Source organism: Amphimedon queenslandica, unplaced genomic scaffold (genome assembly GCF_000090795.2).
Source record: "Amphimedon queenslandica unplaced genomic scaffold, v1.1 AMPQUscaffold_13470, whole genome shotgun sequence".
NCBI classification, from domain to species: domain Eukaryota; kingdom Metazoa; phylum Porifera; class Demospongiae; order Haplosclerida; family Niphatidae; genus Amphimedon; species Amphimedon queenslandica.
In genome coordinates, this window is record NW_003546294.1 from 318229 (window position 1) to 338714 (window position 20486).

Genomic DNA, 20486 nt, shown 5'->3' on the forward strand with positions numbered 1-20486 from the left:
ACACATGTTACTCTGAAATTATTTTCACTGGAAGACCTAACCGGGAGGCAACAGCATGTCTTCCTAGAAGAGGAGGCAGAGAATACTTGCAGGGAAACAGTTGTATTTACTGTGAACGAGAGCGCTTTAAAGGGTTAGACGGTTTGAGGCATTTCCCCGGAGGATTAACGTCATCGTTACTATTCGTGAAGACCAACTTTTCTTAGAGATAGGAGAAAGAGAAGAGCCTACATCCTACCATACTCTTTGTGTCCGTGCGTGCTCGTCTGTGTGGGAGCTGCTGGAAGAGGCTATTGGTGAGTTTGTTTAGATATTTTGTCTACTTTTATTTACATGCTTCAGTATTTGTATGTGCAACTACTAAACTCTTATTGCATTAGACCAGATCATCTAAGCTTCTTTGAGAGAGGAGAGATTAAACAAGTGTTTTGCATGTCTTTGTTGTATGTGTCAGTATCTCTAGTTACAGTAACTGGAAGTTAATGGATATATTTGTAGGATTACACGCTATCACTTTATATCACAATAATAATGGCTCTCTGGGATAAGAGCCAGCGCCTTCAGGGGCCACTCTTGGAGCAAATGAAACAACTGTACGGGCCACGTTTTCCTATCGAAGTCCGCCATTACCTGGCTACATGGATTGAAGCCCAGATGTGGTACATATATACACACACACACACACACTCACATTATACATCCTTTATAAATACATGTACATGTAATACCCTGGTATGCAAGCTATGCACAGTGTAGGGGCACAGCTATTATTTATTAGTAAATTCAACCAATTATCAGCAAAGGTCATGATTTATTATTATTATTTTTCTGTACTTTTATACTATTATATAAACACGATTGTAGTTCCTTTTCTCTGTGTATAAATTGGCTGTTATTGAAATATTCTTCATTTTTATATACAGTTCATGCATTTTGAACAGTAAACTAATGGAAACTTATAGTTTCTGTTTGGCAAGAGTTGATAATTAAATTAAACTCCAGTAAAAACAGCTTTTTGGCTTTTTACTTGTGTGCCTAATATTGTGTTTTTATCTGGTGCTATTATACAGTGTATAGATGAACTTAGAACTCATGTGAATTATCTTGATATTGAGTTTTTAATTATTAATTATGCTACTCAAAAATTTAAAGTGAAGATGATAATAATACTAACAACTTAAAATGATAGTAAGATAAATGTAATTTTGTATTTCACATGACACAAAGTAGATGTAATCTCATGCAATGCAGTGTATTTTAATATTCTTTCATGTGCATTCAGTCATGTACATGTACACATGTATGTAATGTTAAATTATGTCCTAAAGTACACTGCCAATACTAGCTAGCACTTATCCATTTTTCTACATGTGTATATGTATGTTACTAAGACTTCTAGTTGTGCTTTCAATGTTTTATTGTTACCGGAGAAGTTTTTGCCTCATGTATACCCATTTCAAAGCACCAACCCATTTTATCCAAGGCTTGCTATTGGGGTGGTTGCTAATTGGGGCATCTTTATTTTTATTTGTTTGCTACACGCATAATGAACTGATGGTGTATTGGTCCTATTGGATGAAGTACTTGGTTGTCTTAGGGATACCCCCAGGATAGTTAGTTTATCCTGATTATAATTAATGATGTAATATTTTGTGCTGTTTTCACACAATGTAACTACTTGTACATGTAGCTGTTGTGCCACAAAAATGACCTTTGTGGTCAGTTTCAAAATATTGTCAGGAAATTATGAACACATATATATATATGTAGTGTAGAATTTTTGTTAATAGTTGACACTAGTATATTAATTCTAAATTATGATTTGTGAAGTCCACAACTCAAAAAGTTTGTGATTGTGGGTAATGTTTTTTTACATCATCTAGATTAGGCGGGCCTTAAGAATTTTAAAGATTTTATCATGCATGTAGTTATTGCTAGAAGTCAATAAAAATATTTTAGCAGAAGCTATACATGTGCTATTGGTTACACCTGTCAGGTGTGTTTATAGTATAGTGCATTTGTGAAGTATTAATATACTTCCATTAATTGTCATGTATATTAATTGGTGTCAATAAAATTGATAGTTTGTGATCATGTGTTGCTGCATGATACTCACTTGCCCAGCAATAGTTACTCAAGTAGAATAATTATCTTATGAAGCTCTTGTATGTCAGTTCCAGCTAAGTTTTTACATGCGTAAATGTTACACATACATGTACATTCTTCAAGTATTGTTGCAGTACTTTGTACATGTATGAACCAGTAAATCCTAAGTATGCAAAGCTTACATGTAAGTTACATGTATGTGTTAGTAGTGTACAGTTATAGTACCTTGTGTAACAGGGGATATTTGTGGTTATGTCTGCAGGTATAGTTTTATGTACTTGAGTATAAGCTGGAGTGTCTTTAATTGATGGTTTATACATGTACATATGTAGTTTAAGGTATTGTACTATGAGTCTGTTATTATGCATGTCGATTTTTTGTAATTTCAAGTTTCAGCCTTTGTAAGTTAAAAACTCTCCGTTTGATAGTTTTGAAAATTTTGATGATAATGGCTGCGTGCCCACCAAAATTTCTTCTCGTGTAAAACTGTCAATTCCTCTTTATGAGGTAATTAGGGTTAGTGTTTCTTAATTCTTTTGATGTGTAGAGTGTATTGCATTGGTGCTTTCTTTAGTGTGTAATAGCTCATAGTGGAAAGAATACATCTTGACTTTATAATTGACTGTAGTATTACACTACCGTATAAGTGATTTTTTTGAGGGAATTATATTTTGCAAAATCTATTAAAATTCCAATTCACAGATTTTATTTTCACGAATTATACCACGTGTGCCATGTGGTACCGTATTAAATTGATTTTTGCGGATTTTATTTTCGTGAATCAGGAAGGAATTCACGAAATTTGCAACCCTAAAAAACCACTTATACGGATCTGGAAATTTTTACTGTGATTTTATTTTTACTGGATTAGAATTTCGCAAAAAAATTAGATAACCCATATAATTACATGCCACATTCAATAATACATGACACAGTCTTATTTAGTAAAATTTAAATCACAGCACAATTTTAAAACACACAAATTTTCTACTGCACAAATTTCCTGATCTACGGTATGTTATTTATGTTATGTAGGAGTGATATTGATCCTGATATACCAGCACATGAACCTAATGCTCGTAGATTATTTGAAGCAATGCTCATTGCACTTCAAGAGGTTACTGAACATTATAGTATTATTATTATTATTATTATTATTATTATTATTATTATTATGTTTGGTTATTATTTGCCATCATTTTTAGTTAATAGCAACATATTCTGCAAATTTTATCACTAAAACTCAATTAGAGGCTTTGTTTGCACACATGAAGGTTAGCAGAACCCCATTATAATATCTAGCAATCAATTAATGCACGTACATGTACATGTGTATTATTTAATCTGAAAATATTTATACTTTTCATGTATTTATGTGCGTGTGTTTGTGTATGGTTAGGGTGAGTACATTCAGCGTCCCCTAGAACTAGTTCGTGTTGTTCAGATGTGTCTAGTAACAGAAGCTGAGCTGGTCCGCAAACAAGAAGAGTTTGAGAAATCCAATGTAAACTATTACTGATAACTATAATAATGATAATAATGAATAACATGTGTAATTACAGAATAGACTGACACCCTCCAGTAATAGCAATGCTTCACAGATACAGCAACTAATTCAGAATATCATGTCAAGGACTGAAGTATGTCTCATGGTCAATTTGATGATACTATTCTCATTGATTCTCTCTGTAGGGTATGGAAACTATGTATCGCACATTAACAGCAAAGCATGAGTCATTCCAAATACATTATCAAGAGGGTTGTAGACTAGAAGGTATTTTAATGCATGCGTCTTCATGTGTGTGTCATTTGTGTCAATAGTAATGCTTCATCAAGGCGGTGGCTTTCCACCAGATCAACTTGGTAAATATAGAGAAAGGAAGCAATTGATTGATCAGATTGTTGCAAAAGATGCCGAAGAAATGAAAAGAACAATTGATGTAAGGAAGCATGCACTTCATTTATCTAACACATTGGACTGTGGATATAGTATTAGGAAAGATAAATTTTTCCTGAGTATTCCTTGATGTGTACACATGGATGTGAATTGTTTGTTTGAGCTATGAAATTTTAAAAGTTCTGAAAATGTTTACAAATTGCTATACATGACATTTTATTAATCTTGGTTGCCGTACATGCATATAATTATGATCTTCACCAATACTTGTTTCTGGTTCATAAGAATTATGTAAGGTACTTTATGACCTCTGGTATAATTGAATTAATTGTATGGTTTCTCATTTATCTCCTTTGTTTGATTGTTACTGAGAATCCATTATATTGATTCTACAATTATTCTTTATTGCTCTTAGGATTTGGGTCAGCGATTCTTGGAGTGTCTAGAAGAAGTGGGACGGACTCATCATCTGGTTGTTGCGGTTGAACTGAACAATTGGAAGCAATCCCAGCGACTCTTCAATCATGAAGACGATCCAAACAGAAATGAACTTAATTCCTTACAGCACTGGTTTGAGTCCCTTGCAGAACTGTTGTGGCGCCTCAGACAACTAGGGAAACAGGTAATATTATAAATGCCATACATTGATATTTGTACATGTACATGTAGTTGCTTTTAATAAAGTATAATGAATGATATTGATAGTCTAAAAGGTGTGGTAGCATAATTATACTGTAGTTAATTTACATATTATTTGCATGCTACAGTAATTGTTTTAGTGTTATTGATGCATTGCAAAAAACTATGAAAATAGTATCAAACCGCAAGTGATATATCATATCTTTTGTTGCTTTTTCCAAACACGCAGTTATTGATAACGCAGAGTCGTGCAGCTACTCCAATACTACAGCAGAACGATCAGTTTCATACTATCACCCAACACGTCACCAAATACCTACAAGAACTAATATCAGAGTCAGTATACAGTGTATCATTAATCAATACATACATGTACTTACTGTTGCCTGCTTCAATGTACTAATGTACATGTATACATGTACATGTACATGTACATGTATGTACACATGTACTAATGTACATGTATACATGTACATGTACATGTACACATATGTACACATGTACTAATGTACATGTATGCATGTAGATGTACACGTACACATATGTAGTTTATGTACAATTGTACCTTATAACACATCTCTTTGATTGATGCGTGTTTGTTAATTACATAGATAATATTGAAGTATGTGTGTATTCTATCATGTTATTGTTTGTAGGAGTTTTGTGTTGGAGAAACAACCTCCTCAAGTTATAAAGACTTCCAATCGTTTCTCAGCAACCATCAGGTTAGATTTATAAAATACTTTTTAGATTCATTGGTGATATATGTAACAGGTTATTAGTTGGTAGTAAGCTCCAGCTTCATCTTAATGTACCTGAAGTGGTTGGCAGTATCATTAGGTAGGTCCATGGGGTATTGTATTTCCTTTTATATTCTTTGTTTATAGTGAGAAACAAGCTAAGGCATTGCTTTCAGATCCCTCTAAAGTGTAAGTATATATACCATTATTTATTAGTGAATTTATAATTACTGTCTCTGGAAATTTTTACTGTGACTTTAATTTTATTTTTGTGAAAATTAGATCACACATGTAGTTACATGCCGCGTTTAATAATGCATGACACAGTCTTACTATGTAAATATTAAATCACAGCATAATTTTGAGACACAAAATAATTCCATCACAGAAATTTCCTGATTTACATTTTTTACAGTATTACGTAAATGCACATGTTTATGTAGCATCTCTCCATATTAGCTGTACTATTTAAAATAGATTAGAAAATATCAACAAATTCAATTCCCAGTAATATAAAGAGATTGTGTACATTATGTACATGTATATTGCAATTGATTTAGAAGCTTTTGTTAGATAAATACATATACATGTACATGTATATAGTGGTTAGGAGCTTGTGTTGCATAGATATACAGTGGTCATTGATGAGAGGTAAAAGGTTTGAGTCCACTCATTAAGTTCATTGGTTTTGTCAAGTTTTGTTAGCATTTTCAGTAAATAAATGTTAATATTACCAAGCCAAATATTGATCCTTTTGATGAAGGCAGTGTTCTGAGAATAATTGCAGATTGTTGTTCTCTTGCTTTTATCTTTAACAACATCATCATAGCTTTTGATTGCATTATTTGCACTGTACTTCCTTTTCATGCCTTGAAAGGGAAATTTTGAGCTTCCTCTTTTAGATCCTTTAATGCTTCTTTTGTATCCTTTAATGCTTCTTTGATTTATTTGTGCCAATAATTCAAATCAAAAGCTAGTCATTACTTGAACTACATTTTGAGTGGAATTTGATAACAAGAACCTCATCTGAGACCATTCACTTAATAATATGTCAGACTGATTTTACCAGCATCTCTCTCTGTCTTTTCATATCTTCATTTCTACATGTCTTTATTTCTATTTTTAAGCCTTATCTTCATTTCTATCTCTTTCTTTATTTATTTATCTCTTTCAGCCTGAGTAGCTCTTTTACATCAGGAGAGATAGTCAATCATCAGAAGGCTATGGAGTATAACTCACAGACTGGCGTCCTACAGTGTAACTTCAACTACATGCAGCTAAGACGCATCAAGAGAAACAGTGACAGGAAATCGACTGAGATTGTCATGGAAGAGAAGTTCACTATTCTGTTTCGTTCAAAGTTCACTATACCCGGGGATGAGCTGGATATCCCTGTCATGGTAGGCCCTGATGTGAGGGGAAGTGTGGGTATTTTATTGTGGTTTATGGTTTTGATATTTTCATGTTTTATCTTACAGAATCTAAGTATTAATTAAATTATGTGTGTATCACATGTGCATGTACATGTACATTAAATACCACATACACATGTACATGTATTATTATTGTGTATAGTTTCAATTAGCAGCTGCAGTGGTCATTGGCCTATTATTGAATTTATAATTGAGTAACAAGTTAAATGAATTATATGCATGTGCATGTATATTGTAGATGTATGTGAGATAATAATAATTTATTTAAGCAACCCCAGCTATTGTTACACTATCATTGACCACATTACTAACAGCTCTGTATGAATGATCCTTTATTGTATTTATATTGTATGTTTATACCTTCTAGTGTCAAAGCTTACCAGTGGTGGTTATAGTCCATGTCACTCAGCAGCCAGCAGCAGAGGCTACTATATTCTGGGATAACTCGTTTGCAGAACCTGTTAGTCCAGTTTTATTTGGGATTTTGTTTATCGTCTCTTATGTAGAATCGAGAGCCGTTTGTTGTACCAGAAGTAGTATCATGGCCTAGGGTCTCTGAAGCATTGAATCATTACTTTCAAACTATTTCAGGCAGAGGACTCACTCCTAGGAACCTTGACTATTTGGGACGTAAACTTCTTGGAGTTGGTAAGTATATAATGTACATGTCTATCATTCTCCCTCTTTTGATTTGTATCAATATTTTGTAAAAGGGAATAGTGTCATGAATATACATGTACATGCATGTATCTTTTATATTTTTTGGGGGATGCATGTGTATGTGTACATGTATATTGTGTGACTTAAAATTTCCAATAATTGTACAGTATGCATGATAGTTACATGTACAGGTACATTGTATTTGCACATGTACATGTAGATTATGTTGACTTTCTATTTGTCATTAACAGCAATAGTATACATAATATGTAATACGTACATTATCATGTACTGTACATGCTCTCAATTGCTAATAGTTATATTACCTTATTTCATTAATAGTAGGCATGGAGGAGGATATTATTCAGATGTCTGTTACAAGACAGCAGATGTGCCGTGATCAGTTAAGAGGTCGTTCCTTTACCTTCTGGGAGTGGTTCTATAAGCACCTGGACCTCATTAAGACCACACTCAAGAGAGAATGGGTCGAAGGGTAAGTGACACTTTAGTACTATAATATATACTGTGCTATAATTTGGTGGATTTTATTATGGTGATTGGCAAATTGAAATTCTCTAAAACTACCTATCATTAATGCACATGCTCATTAATGCAGTGCTAGATTAAGACCAAGTGCATTTTGTAGCAACCATTGTTTTTTTTTAAAATGATATATGTACTTGTACCAGCAGTACTAGCTAGGGTATGTGTGGATTTTGTGTGAATTTTTTTAATATAATGTTTGTTGTTTTATTTGGTGTGTATGATTATTTACTTATTTATTGTTATTGTCTAGACTGCTTGAAGGTTTCATGGATAAGATTGAAGCCCAGTCGGTATTGCTCCAAGTTCAGCCAGGGACTTTCCTTGTGCGTTTCTCTGACTCTGAGGCTGGAGCTGCCTCTGTTACTTGGGTTGCTGGTATGTACATACATACACACATACACACACACATGTACTTGTACTGTAGTATATGGTACAGGGACAGGCATACCCTTTATTATAAAATCAGACATTAAGAATCTGCAAGATTAATTATATCAATGCTCATTGTTCAGCATTAATTTTATACAGATACCTATAGTGCAAAATTTTCAAAGGCTGTAAATTTTGTGGATTTTGTGATTTTTTGAAGATTCGCAAAAACTACTTTTGCAAAAATCAAATTATTGTGGTAAAAGATGGCAGATCGCATAAATGTGTGAAAATTAAATTTATAAGTAGATTTTTTTGTGAAATTTGCAGCCCTCGAAAATTTTGTGCTATACGGTATGCAGTCCCACAAATTAATATTTACAGCTCATGTATAGTACATATAATAATGGCATTGTACACTGTACGTTTATATTAATTACTATTATTACACTGTTGTTAACTTTGTCATCATTATTGTTTCTATTATTGTTTATATTGTTTCTATTATTGTTTTATTATTGTTTTTATTATACAGAAACTGAAACTGGGGATAAACAAACCTTTCATTTGGCTCCATGGGGTAAACATGATCTGACCATTCGATCATTTGCTGATAGGTATCAATATGAATCACATTACAGTTATATTAAGGATTCATTTCCTTCTGTACATAGATTACATGACTTACATCACTTGATCTTTCTTTATCCTAATCGTCTTAAAGATGAAGTCTTTGGCCCGTACTACACTCCTCAAAGTGAGCTATCATCATCATCATTTATTGAAATGTACAAAGTTGCATTTAAATTGGCTTGTTTCGGGGTGGGCCCTTCCCACAGATATCTGGCATAGTGCTCAGCTTCTTTCTTGTCAATTATTAAAGTTGCTCAAAAATCTGGTCAAAGAAAGACCCTGTACCCTATTAATAGTACAGGATATTTTGTCAAAAATTGCTACCAGAGGATTCTCCATTTTTATAAATTTTCCTGATGCAATTTATATGTTCTTATGTTGTGGAAAAAGTTTAAGCCGAGTCCAATCAAGTTTAGATTTTTTATGAATTTTTTTAATTACTCAAAAGTTGGGCCAAAGTCCCTGTACTGTAGTACAGTATAGGAGGGAACTGAGCCCTTAAATAAACATTTTTTACAAAATAGATACAACACAAGGATAAATAGTAGGTTAACAAATGAGATAATAATAACGGAAATAAGTACATGGTCTTGTTGCCAAAAATGATGAGGAAAAATTCTCCATTTTTATAATTTTTTTTCTGATACGTATTCATATCCTTATGTTGTGTATCAACTTGGATCTGATTCTGACCAAATTTGGATTTTTAATGAATTTTTAAAGTTGCTAAAAATTGTTTGTAGCAGAGAGACTTTTGCCAAATTTCATCAAAAATTGCAAGAGAATTCTCCATTTTTTAATCACATTATCTGATTCTTATAAATGTACTTTTTGAGCTGATCTGTTGTTATTTATTATTATTATTATTATTATTATTATTATTATTATTATTATTATTATTACTATTATTAGGAGTTGAGGCACGCAATGATGGATATTTAGAGTCTCAAGTTACTATAACAATGCCAGGAAGTCATACTAGAACACCAAGCAATCCTGCCAGCCCTGCTCCCTCCCTGTACTCTTTTGTTGGTGTAAGTACACATATACTGTAGCTTGTGATGTTTCCTAAATTTTCTTTTCCTGCCTTGATGTTAATTAGATTATAGTAGCACTATAGTAAGGGCATTTCAATTGCATTTCCAATACATGATGCACTTTTAATTTAAACACATGATATTTATTATTATTTTTGAAGCAAAGCTAGGCCATAAAATGTGGCCAAAATTTTGTAATAAATGTAGCTGAAAAATTAAGCAAGCTCATGATAATAATAATTATTTTTGTCTTTTTCTACTAATAGACACCAAACCCTCATTCTCCTTATTCTATGATGAGCAGTGGAGTAAGTCAATTATTAAATTTGTTATTATTCTTATTATTCATAGTCTTCTCGTCAGTTCAATGGTACTCCTGATTTGACTGGGTTCCCTATTCCTGATCTTGGCCCATCGCTAGGTTTAAATCAAGCCAGTTCCTTTGACGAATTATTTGATGGCTCAATTCCTCCTCCTTCTAACTAATAATAATTTCTTTATTCCCCATCAGGATACTCATGACTTGTATGTACTTTTATACTATTGCTAGTTCTTCCTCTCTCTCTTTTTCTGTTGGATTTTGTTTTCTCTTATACTACTAATAATAATACCTACACACACACACAATTATTATTTTTACCTCCTTTTAGAGGGCTCTCATTAATTTTCTTTTGAATTTTTTTCATGAGGCAATTTTCCCAATGTGAATAATAATATTATTGGTAATGAAAAGCATGATTATGGATAGTGAAATGGAAAAAAAGAGATAGTGTCTACATGTGAGAATTAGTGTCTGTGTAAAAAAGGATTGTGGTTTAACAAGAATCAGCATGCATGCGTCATAATAATAACAATATCATGTTGTGTTGCATAATTATAGAAAAATAATAATAATGATTAAAACGAAAAAGAAATTGTACTTATAAACAGCAAAAATGCACATTTAAAATTTTATCAATAGCTGTAAAATATGCTTCGCATGAGTAGGTAGAGGGATTGAGAGCTTTGCCGGAGAAGGCAATACACATTGTTTGAGAGCCTGCAGTGCAGAATCACTGCTGTCAAATATGGCAATCATCACTTCTGTATTACGATTCATCCAACTACGTTTGAATTCCAATGCACCATGCTCCTATAAAACAACAGCAATAGTTTGTAGTATTATAAGGATAAAGATCAAATTGCTTCAAAATGTACATGTACATGTAATTTTCGTTGCTGTAAGTGTAAAATGTATTAAAAATTACTACCACTGTGCACATACTTGTAGTCGTGATATCAACTGCTGGTTCTCTGATGAATCTTCTGGAAAAGGATTAAGAACTTCCATAATGTGGACAGGCACTCCAGCTATGAATGAAAAAAAAAAAACAGAATTTATACTTTTATAATGAATATATATATTAAAGTGCCTCTAAAAAAATATAAATTTGCCTTTGCTTCAAGAATCACAAATTTTTGGGTTGTGTGCATTCAAAAAATGATATTATAATTTTGCCCAAGTCCAAAAATGGCTATCAATTTAAAAGTATAACTATAATAACACTAGTTTAAGATAAACAAAATGATATAAAAAGAGATTTAATGCCATTTACCTGTAATCCCAGTATCTAGTTTAATCATTTCACTTGGCGTGGGTAACAATGGTTCCTTCCTAGGGGCACCAGTAGAATAAGGATTGTGATGATGATGAGTGTTATTAGGCACTGCATACTGGCCGTGATGATACTGAACTGACGGAGAATCTGCAGGACCTCCTTTCATGTTAGCTCTATTACTAGGATGACGCTGGTTCTGATAACGAGTCCCACCTCCTCCTCTCTGAGCCAGTCTTGGCGGTAATGGCTGCTGCTGTGATAATATACCAGGAGGAACACCAGTCACATCATTTGATTTACTCGTCTCAATGCTAGTTGGTTGGGCTTGTATTGGGAGCTCGGGCGGCCTTGCACCTCCTTTAGGTGTGAATCTCATAGCACCAGAGCCAACCACTGCTGAATGACCAGGGGAATTAGGCTTACCACCTGCCCCACCAGGTATAACACTAGCAGTGGATCCAGGAGGAGTCATAAACAGGCCAGAAGGGCCAGCTGAGGGCGGAGGTGAGAATATACTAGTGCTAAGAGTGTGTCCAAGAATCTGCACTGGGCTTTGCATTGGTGGCTGGAACTGTGCAGTAATGCCAGGAGGCAGTGTAGGGGACCCACTGTCACCTCCATGAATAGAGAGGTTAGTTGGAGGGAAGGAAGGATGATGCTGTCTAGAAGGGATTGTGTCACTATGCCCGTGTAGTGGATGGAACTGAGATTGAGTTGGTGGGACTAGTGCAGTTGGACTAATAACAAGAGGATCCATACCAGGATACCCATACATCTGCTGAGCCCCTCCACCTCTGCCATAGACGTGACTGGGAGTATGCATGTAGAGTGGCTGTCTCTGTTGGCCTATTGGAGGGACCTTATCACCAGAAGAATCATTCATATCCACTCCATCTGACAATGACATTCCCTTTTCCATTTGCTCCGTTAACTGTCCAGGGCCTATAATGTTAGCAGGGGGAGGGAGGGGGAACTGAGAGGAGGAGGAAGGAGGAAGATGAGGTGTCTGATAGACAGGGATACCCTGAGGACTCCATAGTGGGCCAGCATTAGAATATTCCTCCGATTTCAACTATAATAAGAAATAAAGAATTAGAACACAAGGGGTTAAGAAGATACAAGTACTGTACATGTAAAAAGGAGGTTAATAATCATTGATCAAGTCATGCAGTGATATGAATTAAGAATAGAAGTTAATCAGGGTAGAAATAGTTACATGTACATTGTCAAGTTGCTCAACAATTGGGCCAAAGACCTTGTAATATAAAGTAGTCACTAGTCACAGCCTCATAGGGTATTTTGACAAAAATCACAAAGAGAAAATTTTCCATTTTTATAATTTTTTTCTTGATACATCATACATGTTGAGTAGAAATTTCAAGCTGTATTCCAATTGAACTGGATTTTTTTCACAAATTTTAAAAGTTGCTCCAAAAGCCATAGTACTATAATTATACATGTATACATGCAGTGCTTGTCAGCTCATCAAGCTCATGCTGTTTAGCTCACTTAGCATGCTTTATGGGTAATGATGTATAATTATATACATTGCTGGTTATGCTTTTGTGCCCCTTTATGATGTAAATAGGTAGCTATCCATAAATCCATACATATTCATACTTTATAACAAAGGGATTGCCAAATAGACAGCTATGTTACTATTGTTACAATAAAAGTATTGCAAGTATTAGGGTTGTGTCACCACACTTGGTTAACATGATGGAATCATGTTGACTCAATTTATGAGAAACCCTGCATGCATAATTTGTTACATAATGCAACTCAAACAAAGTGATAATGGAGGAATAACAATAAACAGATAGAGAGAGTCCCAATAGCTAACACAGTCACAATATCAAACATGTTTCATCAAGTAAGCCTTAATCAATAATCATACTTGAACTCCAGGAGCCTGCTGTGGGAGTGGTCTATAGATAATGCCTCCAGGATGAGTAGGTGATCCTAAATGATCAGATATCCCCGAGGGAGAGGGTACACGTATACCAACAGCACCGATACGAGGGCCAACGCCAGGAACACCAGGGTGCTGTCCTGGCAATGAGTAATGAGGAAGGACTGGGGACTGTACAACATGAGGCATTGGATACCCGGCAGCTTGTGGGGGAGGGGGCGGACCAGGAGCAGCAGGAGCAGCAACTGGATATAGAACCATATGATTATAATACCAGCTAGGATCAATGACTGCTTGAGGATGGTACATTATAGGTATGGTAGCTGTGGGGAGTGGTCCTCCTTGCATTGAATTCAATGGCATGAAGGTTGGGGGTTGAGGTCTGCTGGCTACGACTCTCTTCTGATGCTGTCTTGAAGCTAGCTGAGTCTCCTATGAAATAATAGAATAAGTATCAATAGCATAGACTGTGCAATAAAGTTTTTTATACATGCATGTGCATGCTATAAAAATTATTAAATACACATGCATGTACATGTACATGTACATGTAAATGAGGGGTATATTTCATGGGGATTTAATTTCGCTAATTTCACGGTTTTAAAAAGTTCATGAAAATTTTTATCTATGAAAATTATTTTTAAATTATAATAATGGTCAGTAGAAGAAAAGTTTTTTCTTGTGGATTAGTTTGAAAGTGATTTTCGTGAAATATTTTCACTGGGAAATATACCCCCATACGGTATAATATTCAGAAATGCATCAATTGCCATAACATCCATTATACATGTGTGGACTGTACTTACCACATCAGGAGTGGTTGAAGATTGATTGATAACATTACTGGAAGAGGAGGCAGAGAGGGAGGGAGGGGAAGGAGGAAAGAAGGCAGGAGTGCTACTGGGGCTGTTACCACTGCTGGAGGGACCGGGCTTGTTCTCCTTTTGAGAGAATAGTTTATTAATGAAAGCCGTGTCACTGAATGTACGTCGATGATGTAACGGAGTACGAAGTGTGCTGTGACTATAGAAACAAAAGAATAATTAATCATAATGAAACTTGAACAATGCATTTACGTGTATGTATAAATTCAACTACATGTGAATTGCTCACTGCACATGTTAATATTAACTGTAGTACATGTACATGTAAAGTTGCTTTTAAAGTTTCTCAAAATTTGAAAAAATATCCTATTACTGTTATTTTTTCAAATTCATGAAAAGGATAGAATTCTTATTACGTTTTCTGATCATACACAAATTCTAACGTTGTGTAGAAAGTTTTAGTTCATTCCAATCAAATTTGAATTTATAAAGGTGAAAGGCTACAGTTTTTGGCCAAATTTCCTCACAAATGGCTCTTTATTTTTATAGTTTTCCTGATAAATTCATGTTATTTTAAAGTTGCTCTATAAGCTACATGTATAACGCTTGTCAGCTCACTAAGCATGCTTTTTAGTTCATTTAGCATGCTTTGTGTAAAATATCATAACTAGTATACATGTACAATTATATTTAAATTATAAAACAGGCTGGCTCAAAATATCAATGCATAATTGCTTAATAATTATAATTTTCAAACACTGTATGTGTACAATACATGTACAAAATGTGTACAAATATACATGTACATTCGCTATATTGTTTTTTTGAAGTCTATTGTATAGCAAATTTACCATCAAAGAATACCACTTATAAAATTATTAAATTTACATTAAAATGTGTACATAGCAGGAGCAGTATAGTAAATACAAATTAAAATATTTCTTTACTACAGAAGGTAACAACATCTACACGCACAATGTAATCCAATTTGGCCACACACAGTATTCAATTTTAATATCAATAAATCGCCATACAAGGTTAGAATTGGCTGAAACTTCTAATGACAAAAGAGCATGTACACGGCTACACACATGTACAAATACATATACATGTACCAGTATGCATCAAAAACTTTCAACAAAATAGTCCATAATTAATATTGGCATAATTATTTTTAACTCAAAAATTATAGCCATTAAATTTGACAGAAACAAAACTTTATACATGTAGACGACACAATAACTTGAGATCATTTCCATTGCTAATTACCTTAATACATACATGTATGTACATGTACTAGCTAGTACAAAGTACATTTGTACAATGTACCAAATGAGAGAGCAAGAGTAGTACAATATGCTGTGGTGCATTGAGTATTGACATACACTGTATTGGACTATTGGCATATGATTAGGCAATAGAGCCATACCCTCTATTGCTAAGACAGACATAAACAACAACTTAGAAAAATGGATTTTCTTTTATCTGTAGAGCACAGTATAGAGTCAATGTGACATCACAGTATGTACACATAGTCCAGTAAGGGAAGTAAAGGTAAAGCATTACCAACAGGCACCATAAAATAAGGAAATTAGGTAATCCATTATAATGATGTATGATTTACAATTTGACAAGCATATAATTGTTAAAAATATATTAATATTCTTTTTGTTTACTACAAGACAACTACAAAAATTTACAAGTGCTACTACAATAAAAGTTACTAGTATACATGGTTACTATAGCTTTTACCTTTGTGAGAAAGGAGAGGTGCTGAAGAGATCAAATGGTATAGAAGTAGTGTCGCTTTCATGAAGTTGAGATGAAGATTGACTAAATATCCTTGCTCTTGCCTTCTCATATTCCTCCTCTCTCTCTTCAAATGTCTTTATCTCTGCAGCAGCATTGTTTGAAAGACCATCAAACTATAATAATAACAACAACAATAATATGAATCATAATGGTAAAATACATGTATAATTAAAAATAATATAATATACTACCTTTTCAGACCCACTGCTAGCTCTTATTCTTTTCAATATTAATTTTGGCTCAGAAATATTGTCAGACTCTTCATAGACAGCTGCAGGAATGTGATCAGAGAAACGCTGCTGTGGCCTATTAATGATAATACAAACACAATCATAATACACATAAACAGAGCCATATAACTGATGCAAACTACAACATTTAGATAATAGCTAACAAGGTAACCTAGTTACTGCACAACATACAAACACACACTGCTGTACTATGCATTGATAAGAATAAGTAAACACCAAATCACGCGCCTTTAATTATTAAAATGTAATTTAACATTCATAAATTTCATAAATTTTGTGTTTAATAGGCACATTGGTCTCAGTAGTAAACAGTGATAGGAATATCACTGTCACTTACAATCGTGTTGAAGGTCCTTTTAATACAACTACTCTAGTTTTATCCTGTGGGTCAACGTTGTGTTCTAAACCAAAGTAGGCAGCGACACGATGAGCTAACATGCGATGATAAGAATCCCATGATGGCAGCTTCAGTGGCTCAGTCCTACAAGTAAAATATTATAATACTTTTATGTGTATATGTATATGATGTACATATATTATGCTAACAGGACATTGAACAAGAGAGGAAGAGTAAACATGGAAGGAAAGCTTTAGAAATAGAGGAAGGTGTATCAGTCAGTACCTTTTAGGGTCAGAGACATACTTGAGGAATTCATCCTCTAATTGCAACAGAATAACACGATTCCTATCAACAGAGACAAGTTGAGGATTATCATTATATATAATAATAATTGTTATTACTTGGGGGCTTGTAATGAATTAATAATGAAGTCATGAAGGTTCACAGAAGGGTCCTCCGTATCAAAGTAATAATCTATCAATGGCTCAATAGTTAATGAGCAATTATTATTAGTACCTCTTTGCTGTTGTCTGGTAAGAGGACTAGTGTCAGCTGATGGCAATAGCATACGTGATAGTACATTATTATCAAAATGACTCCCCAGAGGTGAGGACGAAAGAGCGGGCTACAAAAATAATAACAACATGACTTTTAATAAATGTATGGCGTACATGGACATGAATATGTACATGGCAGTAGTAACTGAAATCAAAGCTCAAAATGGGAACTATAGTGTTATTTCAAAACTACAGTGTAGATGCCATCAGCACAAGCAAACCAATCACAAACAACTGAATAAACTCTAGACTGTACATTATATGGATGAACATATCATGCATTAGACTGTAGTGTACACTATGGTATGGGTTAATGTGTCATGAACACAAGAGACAATGGGCTAAAGCTTACTACCTGAGGAGGGCCGGGATTGGCAGGGTCACAAACAACTGAATAAACTCTAGACTGTACATTATATGGATGAACATGTCATGCATTAGACTGTAGTGTACAATATGGTATAGGTGAATGTGTCATGCACATAAGAGATAATGAATGGGCTAAAGCTTACTACCTGAGGAGGGCCGGGATTGGCAGGGTGACTCCTTGTGAGTAGTGTGATCTTCTACAAAACAAATAACACAATCCTGTTACTATTCACAGCACTACTAATAATAATAACCTGACTGGCTCCGGTAGACTCAATATCTGTACCAGGAGTCGGGAGGGACGCTAGATCTGGTGTCAGTGAGTATATGCTAGACTCAAGCGTAGGGATACCCCCAGGAGGACCACTGGACGATGGAGGAGGAGTGGTTAAGAGAGTGTGTTCAAGATGATGCGAAGAGGGTGCATATGGCGAGGATGTTAAGGAGGAGGAGAGAGACGATGATACTTGTTGCTGAAGTGTCGCTGAAGACTGTGCAGCCATAATCAATAGAAAGGGAAGAGAGAAGGAGGGAGAGTTATAGACAATTGATACTGATAATGCGTCAAATGGACCACAATGATACTGCTAAATGGAATATTAGTGAATGAATAGATGGGATCCCTGAAAATGACAGCTAATGATTGTATACATACACAGCATTGATTCTCACCTTGTAATATAATGGGAGTGATTAGTGTTGCACGAAATCAAACACAATTTCTTTATAATAATTGTGATCTAAATAATAATTACCTACAATACGAGAGCCTTCCCCATAAAGTCGTACAATTATGGTCCTTTCTTACCAGGAATAAATGCAATGATGATAACATGTGTGAATTGAAAAGACAATCAAAGAAAACCAACAGACATCACAGAATTATCGGGACATGAAGACTCTTACAGAACGAAAGATCAGTCAGTACTCTCTCTCCCCTCCCTCTTAGCAGGACGGGGGGGAAGGGAGAAAGGGAGAAAGAGGAGAAGAAAGACAATATTAACACACGCTCGTCACGCTCGCTGAGGTCAGGAGTCTCATGACTAGTCACATGACAGTCACGTGAGACTCACCATGGTTACTAATTGGAATTCTATTAATGTAACAGCAATGGCGGTATATTCTTGGTACACCCAAAGAAATTAAGAAAATGAAGGTATTGTTAGTCATACACTCCTTATTTTTATGTATTTATTGCCTAAAGTTACTGTTTGAGATACCGCAAGAAGTTAAAGGCAAGACTTACTTTGCTTGGCAGTCAGTTTTGGGAAATTTTGTGGCTGTAGCTAGGTAAGTTTTTTCTCCCTGATTTTGCCAATACATCATACACTGCAGTGTGTCTACTAAAGAAGTCATTATCTACACTCGTCAAGGGAACCTAGTCACAAAAATATCATTACCAGGTTCTTGTACATCACTGGATTGGGATAAGGAAGGGGAACACTTGGCAATTGCTCAAGATTTTAGCGGTAGGTGAAGTGTGAGACAAGCAGCCATAATGTAAATTTTATTAAATTTTTTGATACATATTGATGTCCTTATGCTATGTAAAATGTTTGAGCCGATTCTAAGTGAAATTTTTGAGTTATGTCCATTTTTTTAAAATTCCCAATTTCTGAAAAAATTCCTGTACTTTTAACCCATGGTTTTTTTTCCAAAAAATGACTTGAAAATTACCCCAAATTTTTATTACATTTTTTGATGCATATTGATGTCCTTATGCTGTGTAGAAAGTTTGACCTAATTTTGACTTCAATTTTTCAAGTTACGGCAATTTTAAGGAAACACCCAAATTCTCAAAAATACCCAAGGCTATAACCCATGGTTTTTTTCAAAAAATGGCTCCAAAATCACCCTCAATTTTTATTGCATTTTCTGATACATATTGATATTCTTATGCTATGTAGAAAGTTTGAGCTGATGTCGACTAAAATTTTCCAAGTTATGACCATTTTTAAAATGGGCCAATTTCCGAAAAAAACTCCTGTACTATGGTTCATGGTTTTTCTGAAAAAATGGCTCCAAAGTCACCCCAATTTTTTACATTTATTACATTTTGGCAGTATCTCAAGTGTGAAACAAGCAGCCATAATATTATCACTAGCTATTGGGTGGGCATATTGTGATTAGTAGTGTTGAGTACTTCCAATGTATTCTCATCATTTTATCACAAAGTGACACTATTAATTGTAACACATGTTAACCTGGTGTTTAACTGATCAACAAATTTCGATAATCATGTAGGTACTTTATTTTTATGGAATTCTAATAATCATGAAGTCTCTAAACTCCAAACTGGTCTGAAGTAAGTCTCAATGGGTCAGTAATGTTCATCCTGGGTCAGTCATTTTGAATATATTACTAGGTCGTTTGATTACGTTAAATCTATGCATGAGTGTATACAAGTGCACTATACTACACTTATGTAAAAAGTTATGCCACTTTGATGTAGAAAAAATAATATTACTCTCAAGAGTGACTAGGAACACTCAGCAGTGCCTACATGCTCTACATTGTAGTGGAAAAATGAAAAAAAAATTGAAAATAAATTTAATCCATTAATTGAAATAATTTAATTTTAGGGAAGGTCTATCTCTGACTCTTTGGGCTAAACACAGCAGCTTACTAGCGATTGGAACTGTTAAAGGAAACCTAGTGTTGTATAATCACAGAACAAGAAGGTAGTAGTATTCATCCTTCTTCTTTTAATTGTTTACAAGTTGTTTTTGACAGAAAAGTACCAATTCTTGGTAAGCACAGTAA

At 34.4% G+C, this 20486-nt stretch overlaps 2 protein-coding genes across 3 annotated transcripts; one reads left to right on the forward strand and one right to left on the reverse strand.

The window, feature by feature from the left end:
- Positions 1 to 5: 5 nt before the first annotated feature.
- On the forward strand, positions 6 to 10823 carry LOC100641588 (signal transducer and activator of transcription 5B-like). Of its 2 annotated transcripts, none has more exons than XM_019994591.1 (23): positions 6 to 296; positions 499 to 659; positions 3142 to 3223; positions 3312 to 3380; positions 3506 to 3610; positions 3669 to 3746; positions 3799 to 3880; positions 3928 to 4046; positions 4419 to 4625; positions 4872 to 4978; positions 5299 to 5367; positions 5417 to 5482; positions 5530 to 5571; positions 6557 to 6782; positions 7183 to 7275; positions 7322 to 7463; positions 7818 to 7968; positions 8272 to 8396; positions 8926 to 9007; positions 9065 to 9147; positions 9936 to 10057; positions 10327 to 10368; positions 10412 to 10823. In XM_019994591.1, the coding sequence occupies exons 2-23, from the start codon at positions 532 to 534 to the stop codon at positions 10544 to 10546; spliced, it is 2355 nt and encodes a 784-aa protein (XP_019850150.1). In that variant the 5' UTR covers positions 6 to 296; positions 499 to 531; the 3' UTR covers positions 10547 to 10823. The 2 variants fall into 2 exon arrangements, with proteins under 2 accessions (XP_019850150.1, XP_019850151.1); XM_019994592.1 differs by having other exon boundaries at positions 7821 to 7968.
- On the reverse strand, positions 10777 to 18737 carry LOC100637540 (cAMP-regulated phosphoprotein 21-like). Its single transcript, XM_003385201.3, has 15 exons — positions 18532 to 18737; positions 18396 to 18478; positions 17978 to 18346; positions 17870 to 17920; positions 17314 to 17422; positions 17199 to 17271; positions 17080 to 17142; positions 16795 to 16938; positions 16398 to 16512; positions 16147 to 16319; positions 14377 to 14593; positions 13556 to 14002; positions 11656 to 12730; positions 11325 to 11410; positions 10777 to 11192 (listed from the first exon to the last, which is right to left on the reverse strand). The coding sequence occupies exons 3-15, from the start codon at positions 18224 to 18226 to the stop codon at positions 11004 to 11006; spliced, it is 2991 nt and encodes a 996-aa protein (XP_003385249.2). The 5' UTR covers positions 18227 to 18346; positions 18396 to 18478; positions 18532 to 18737; the 3' UTR covers positions 10777 to 11003.
- Positions 18738 to 20486: the final 1749 nt, after the last annotated feature.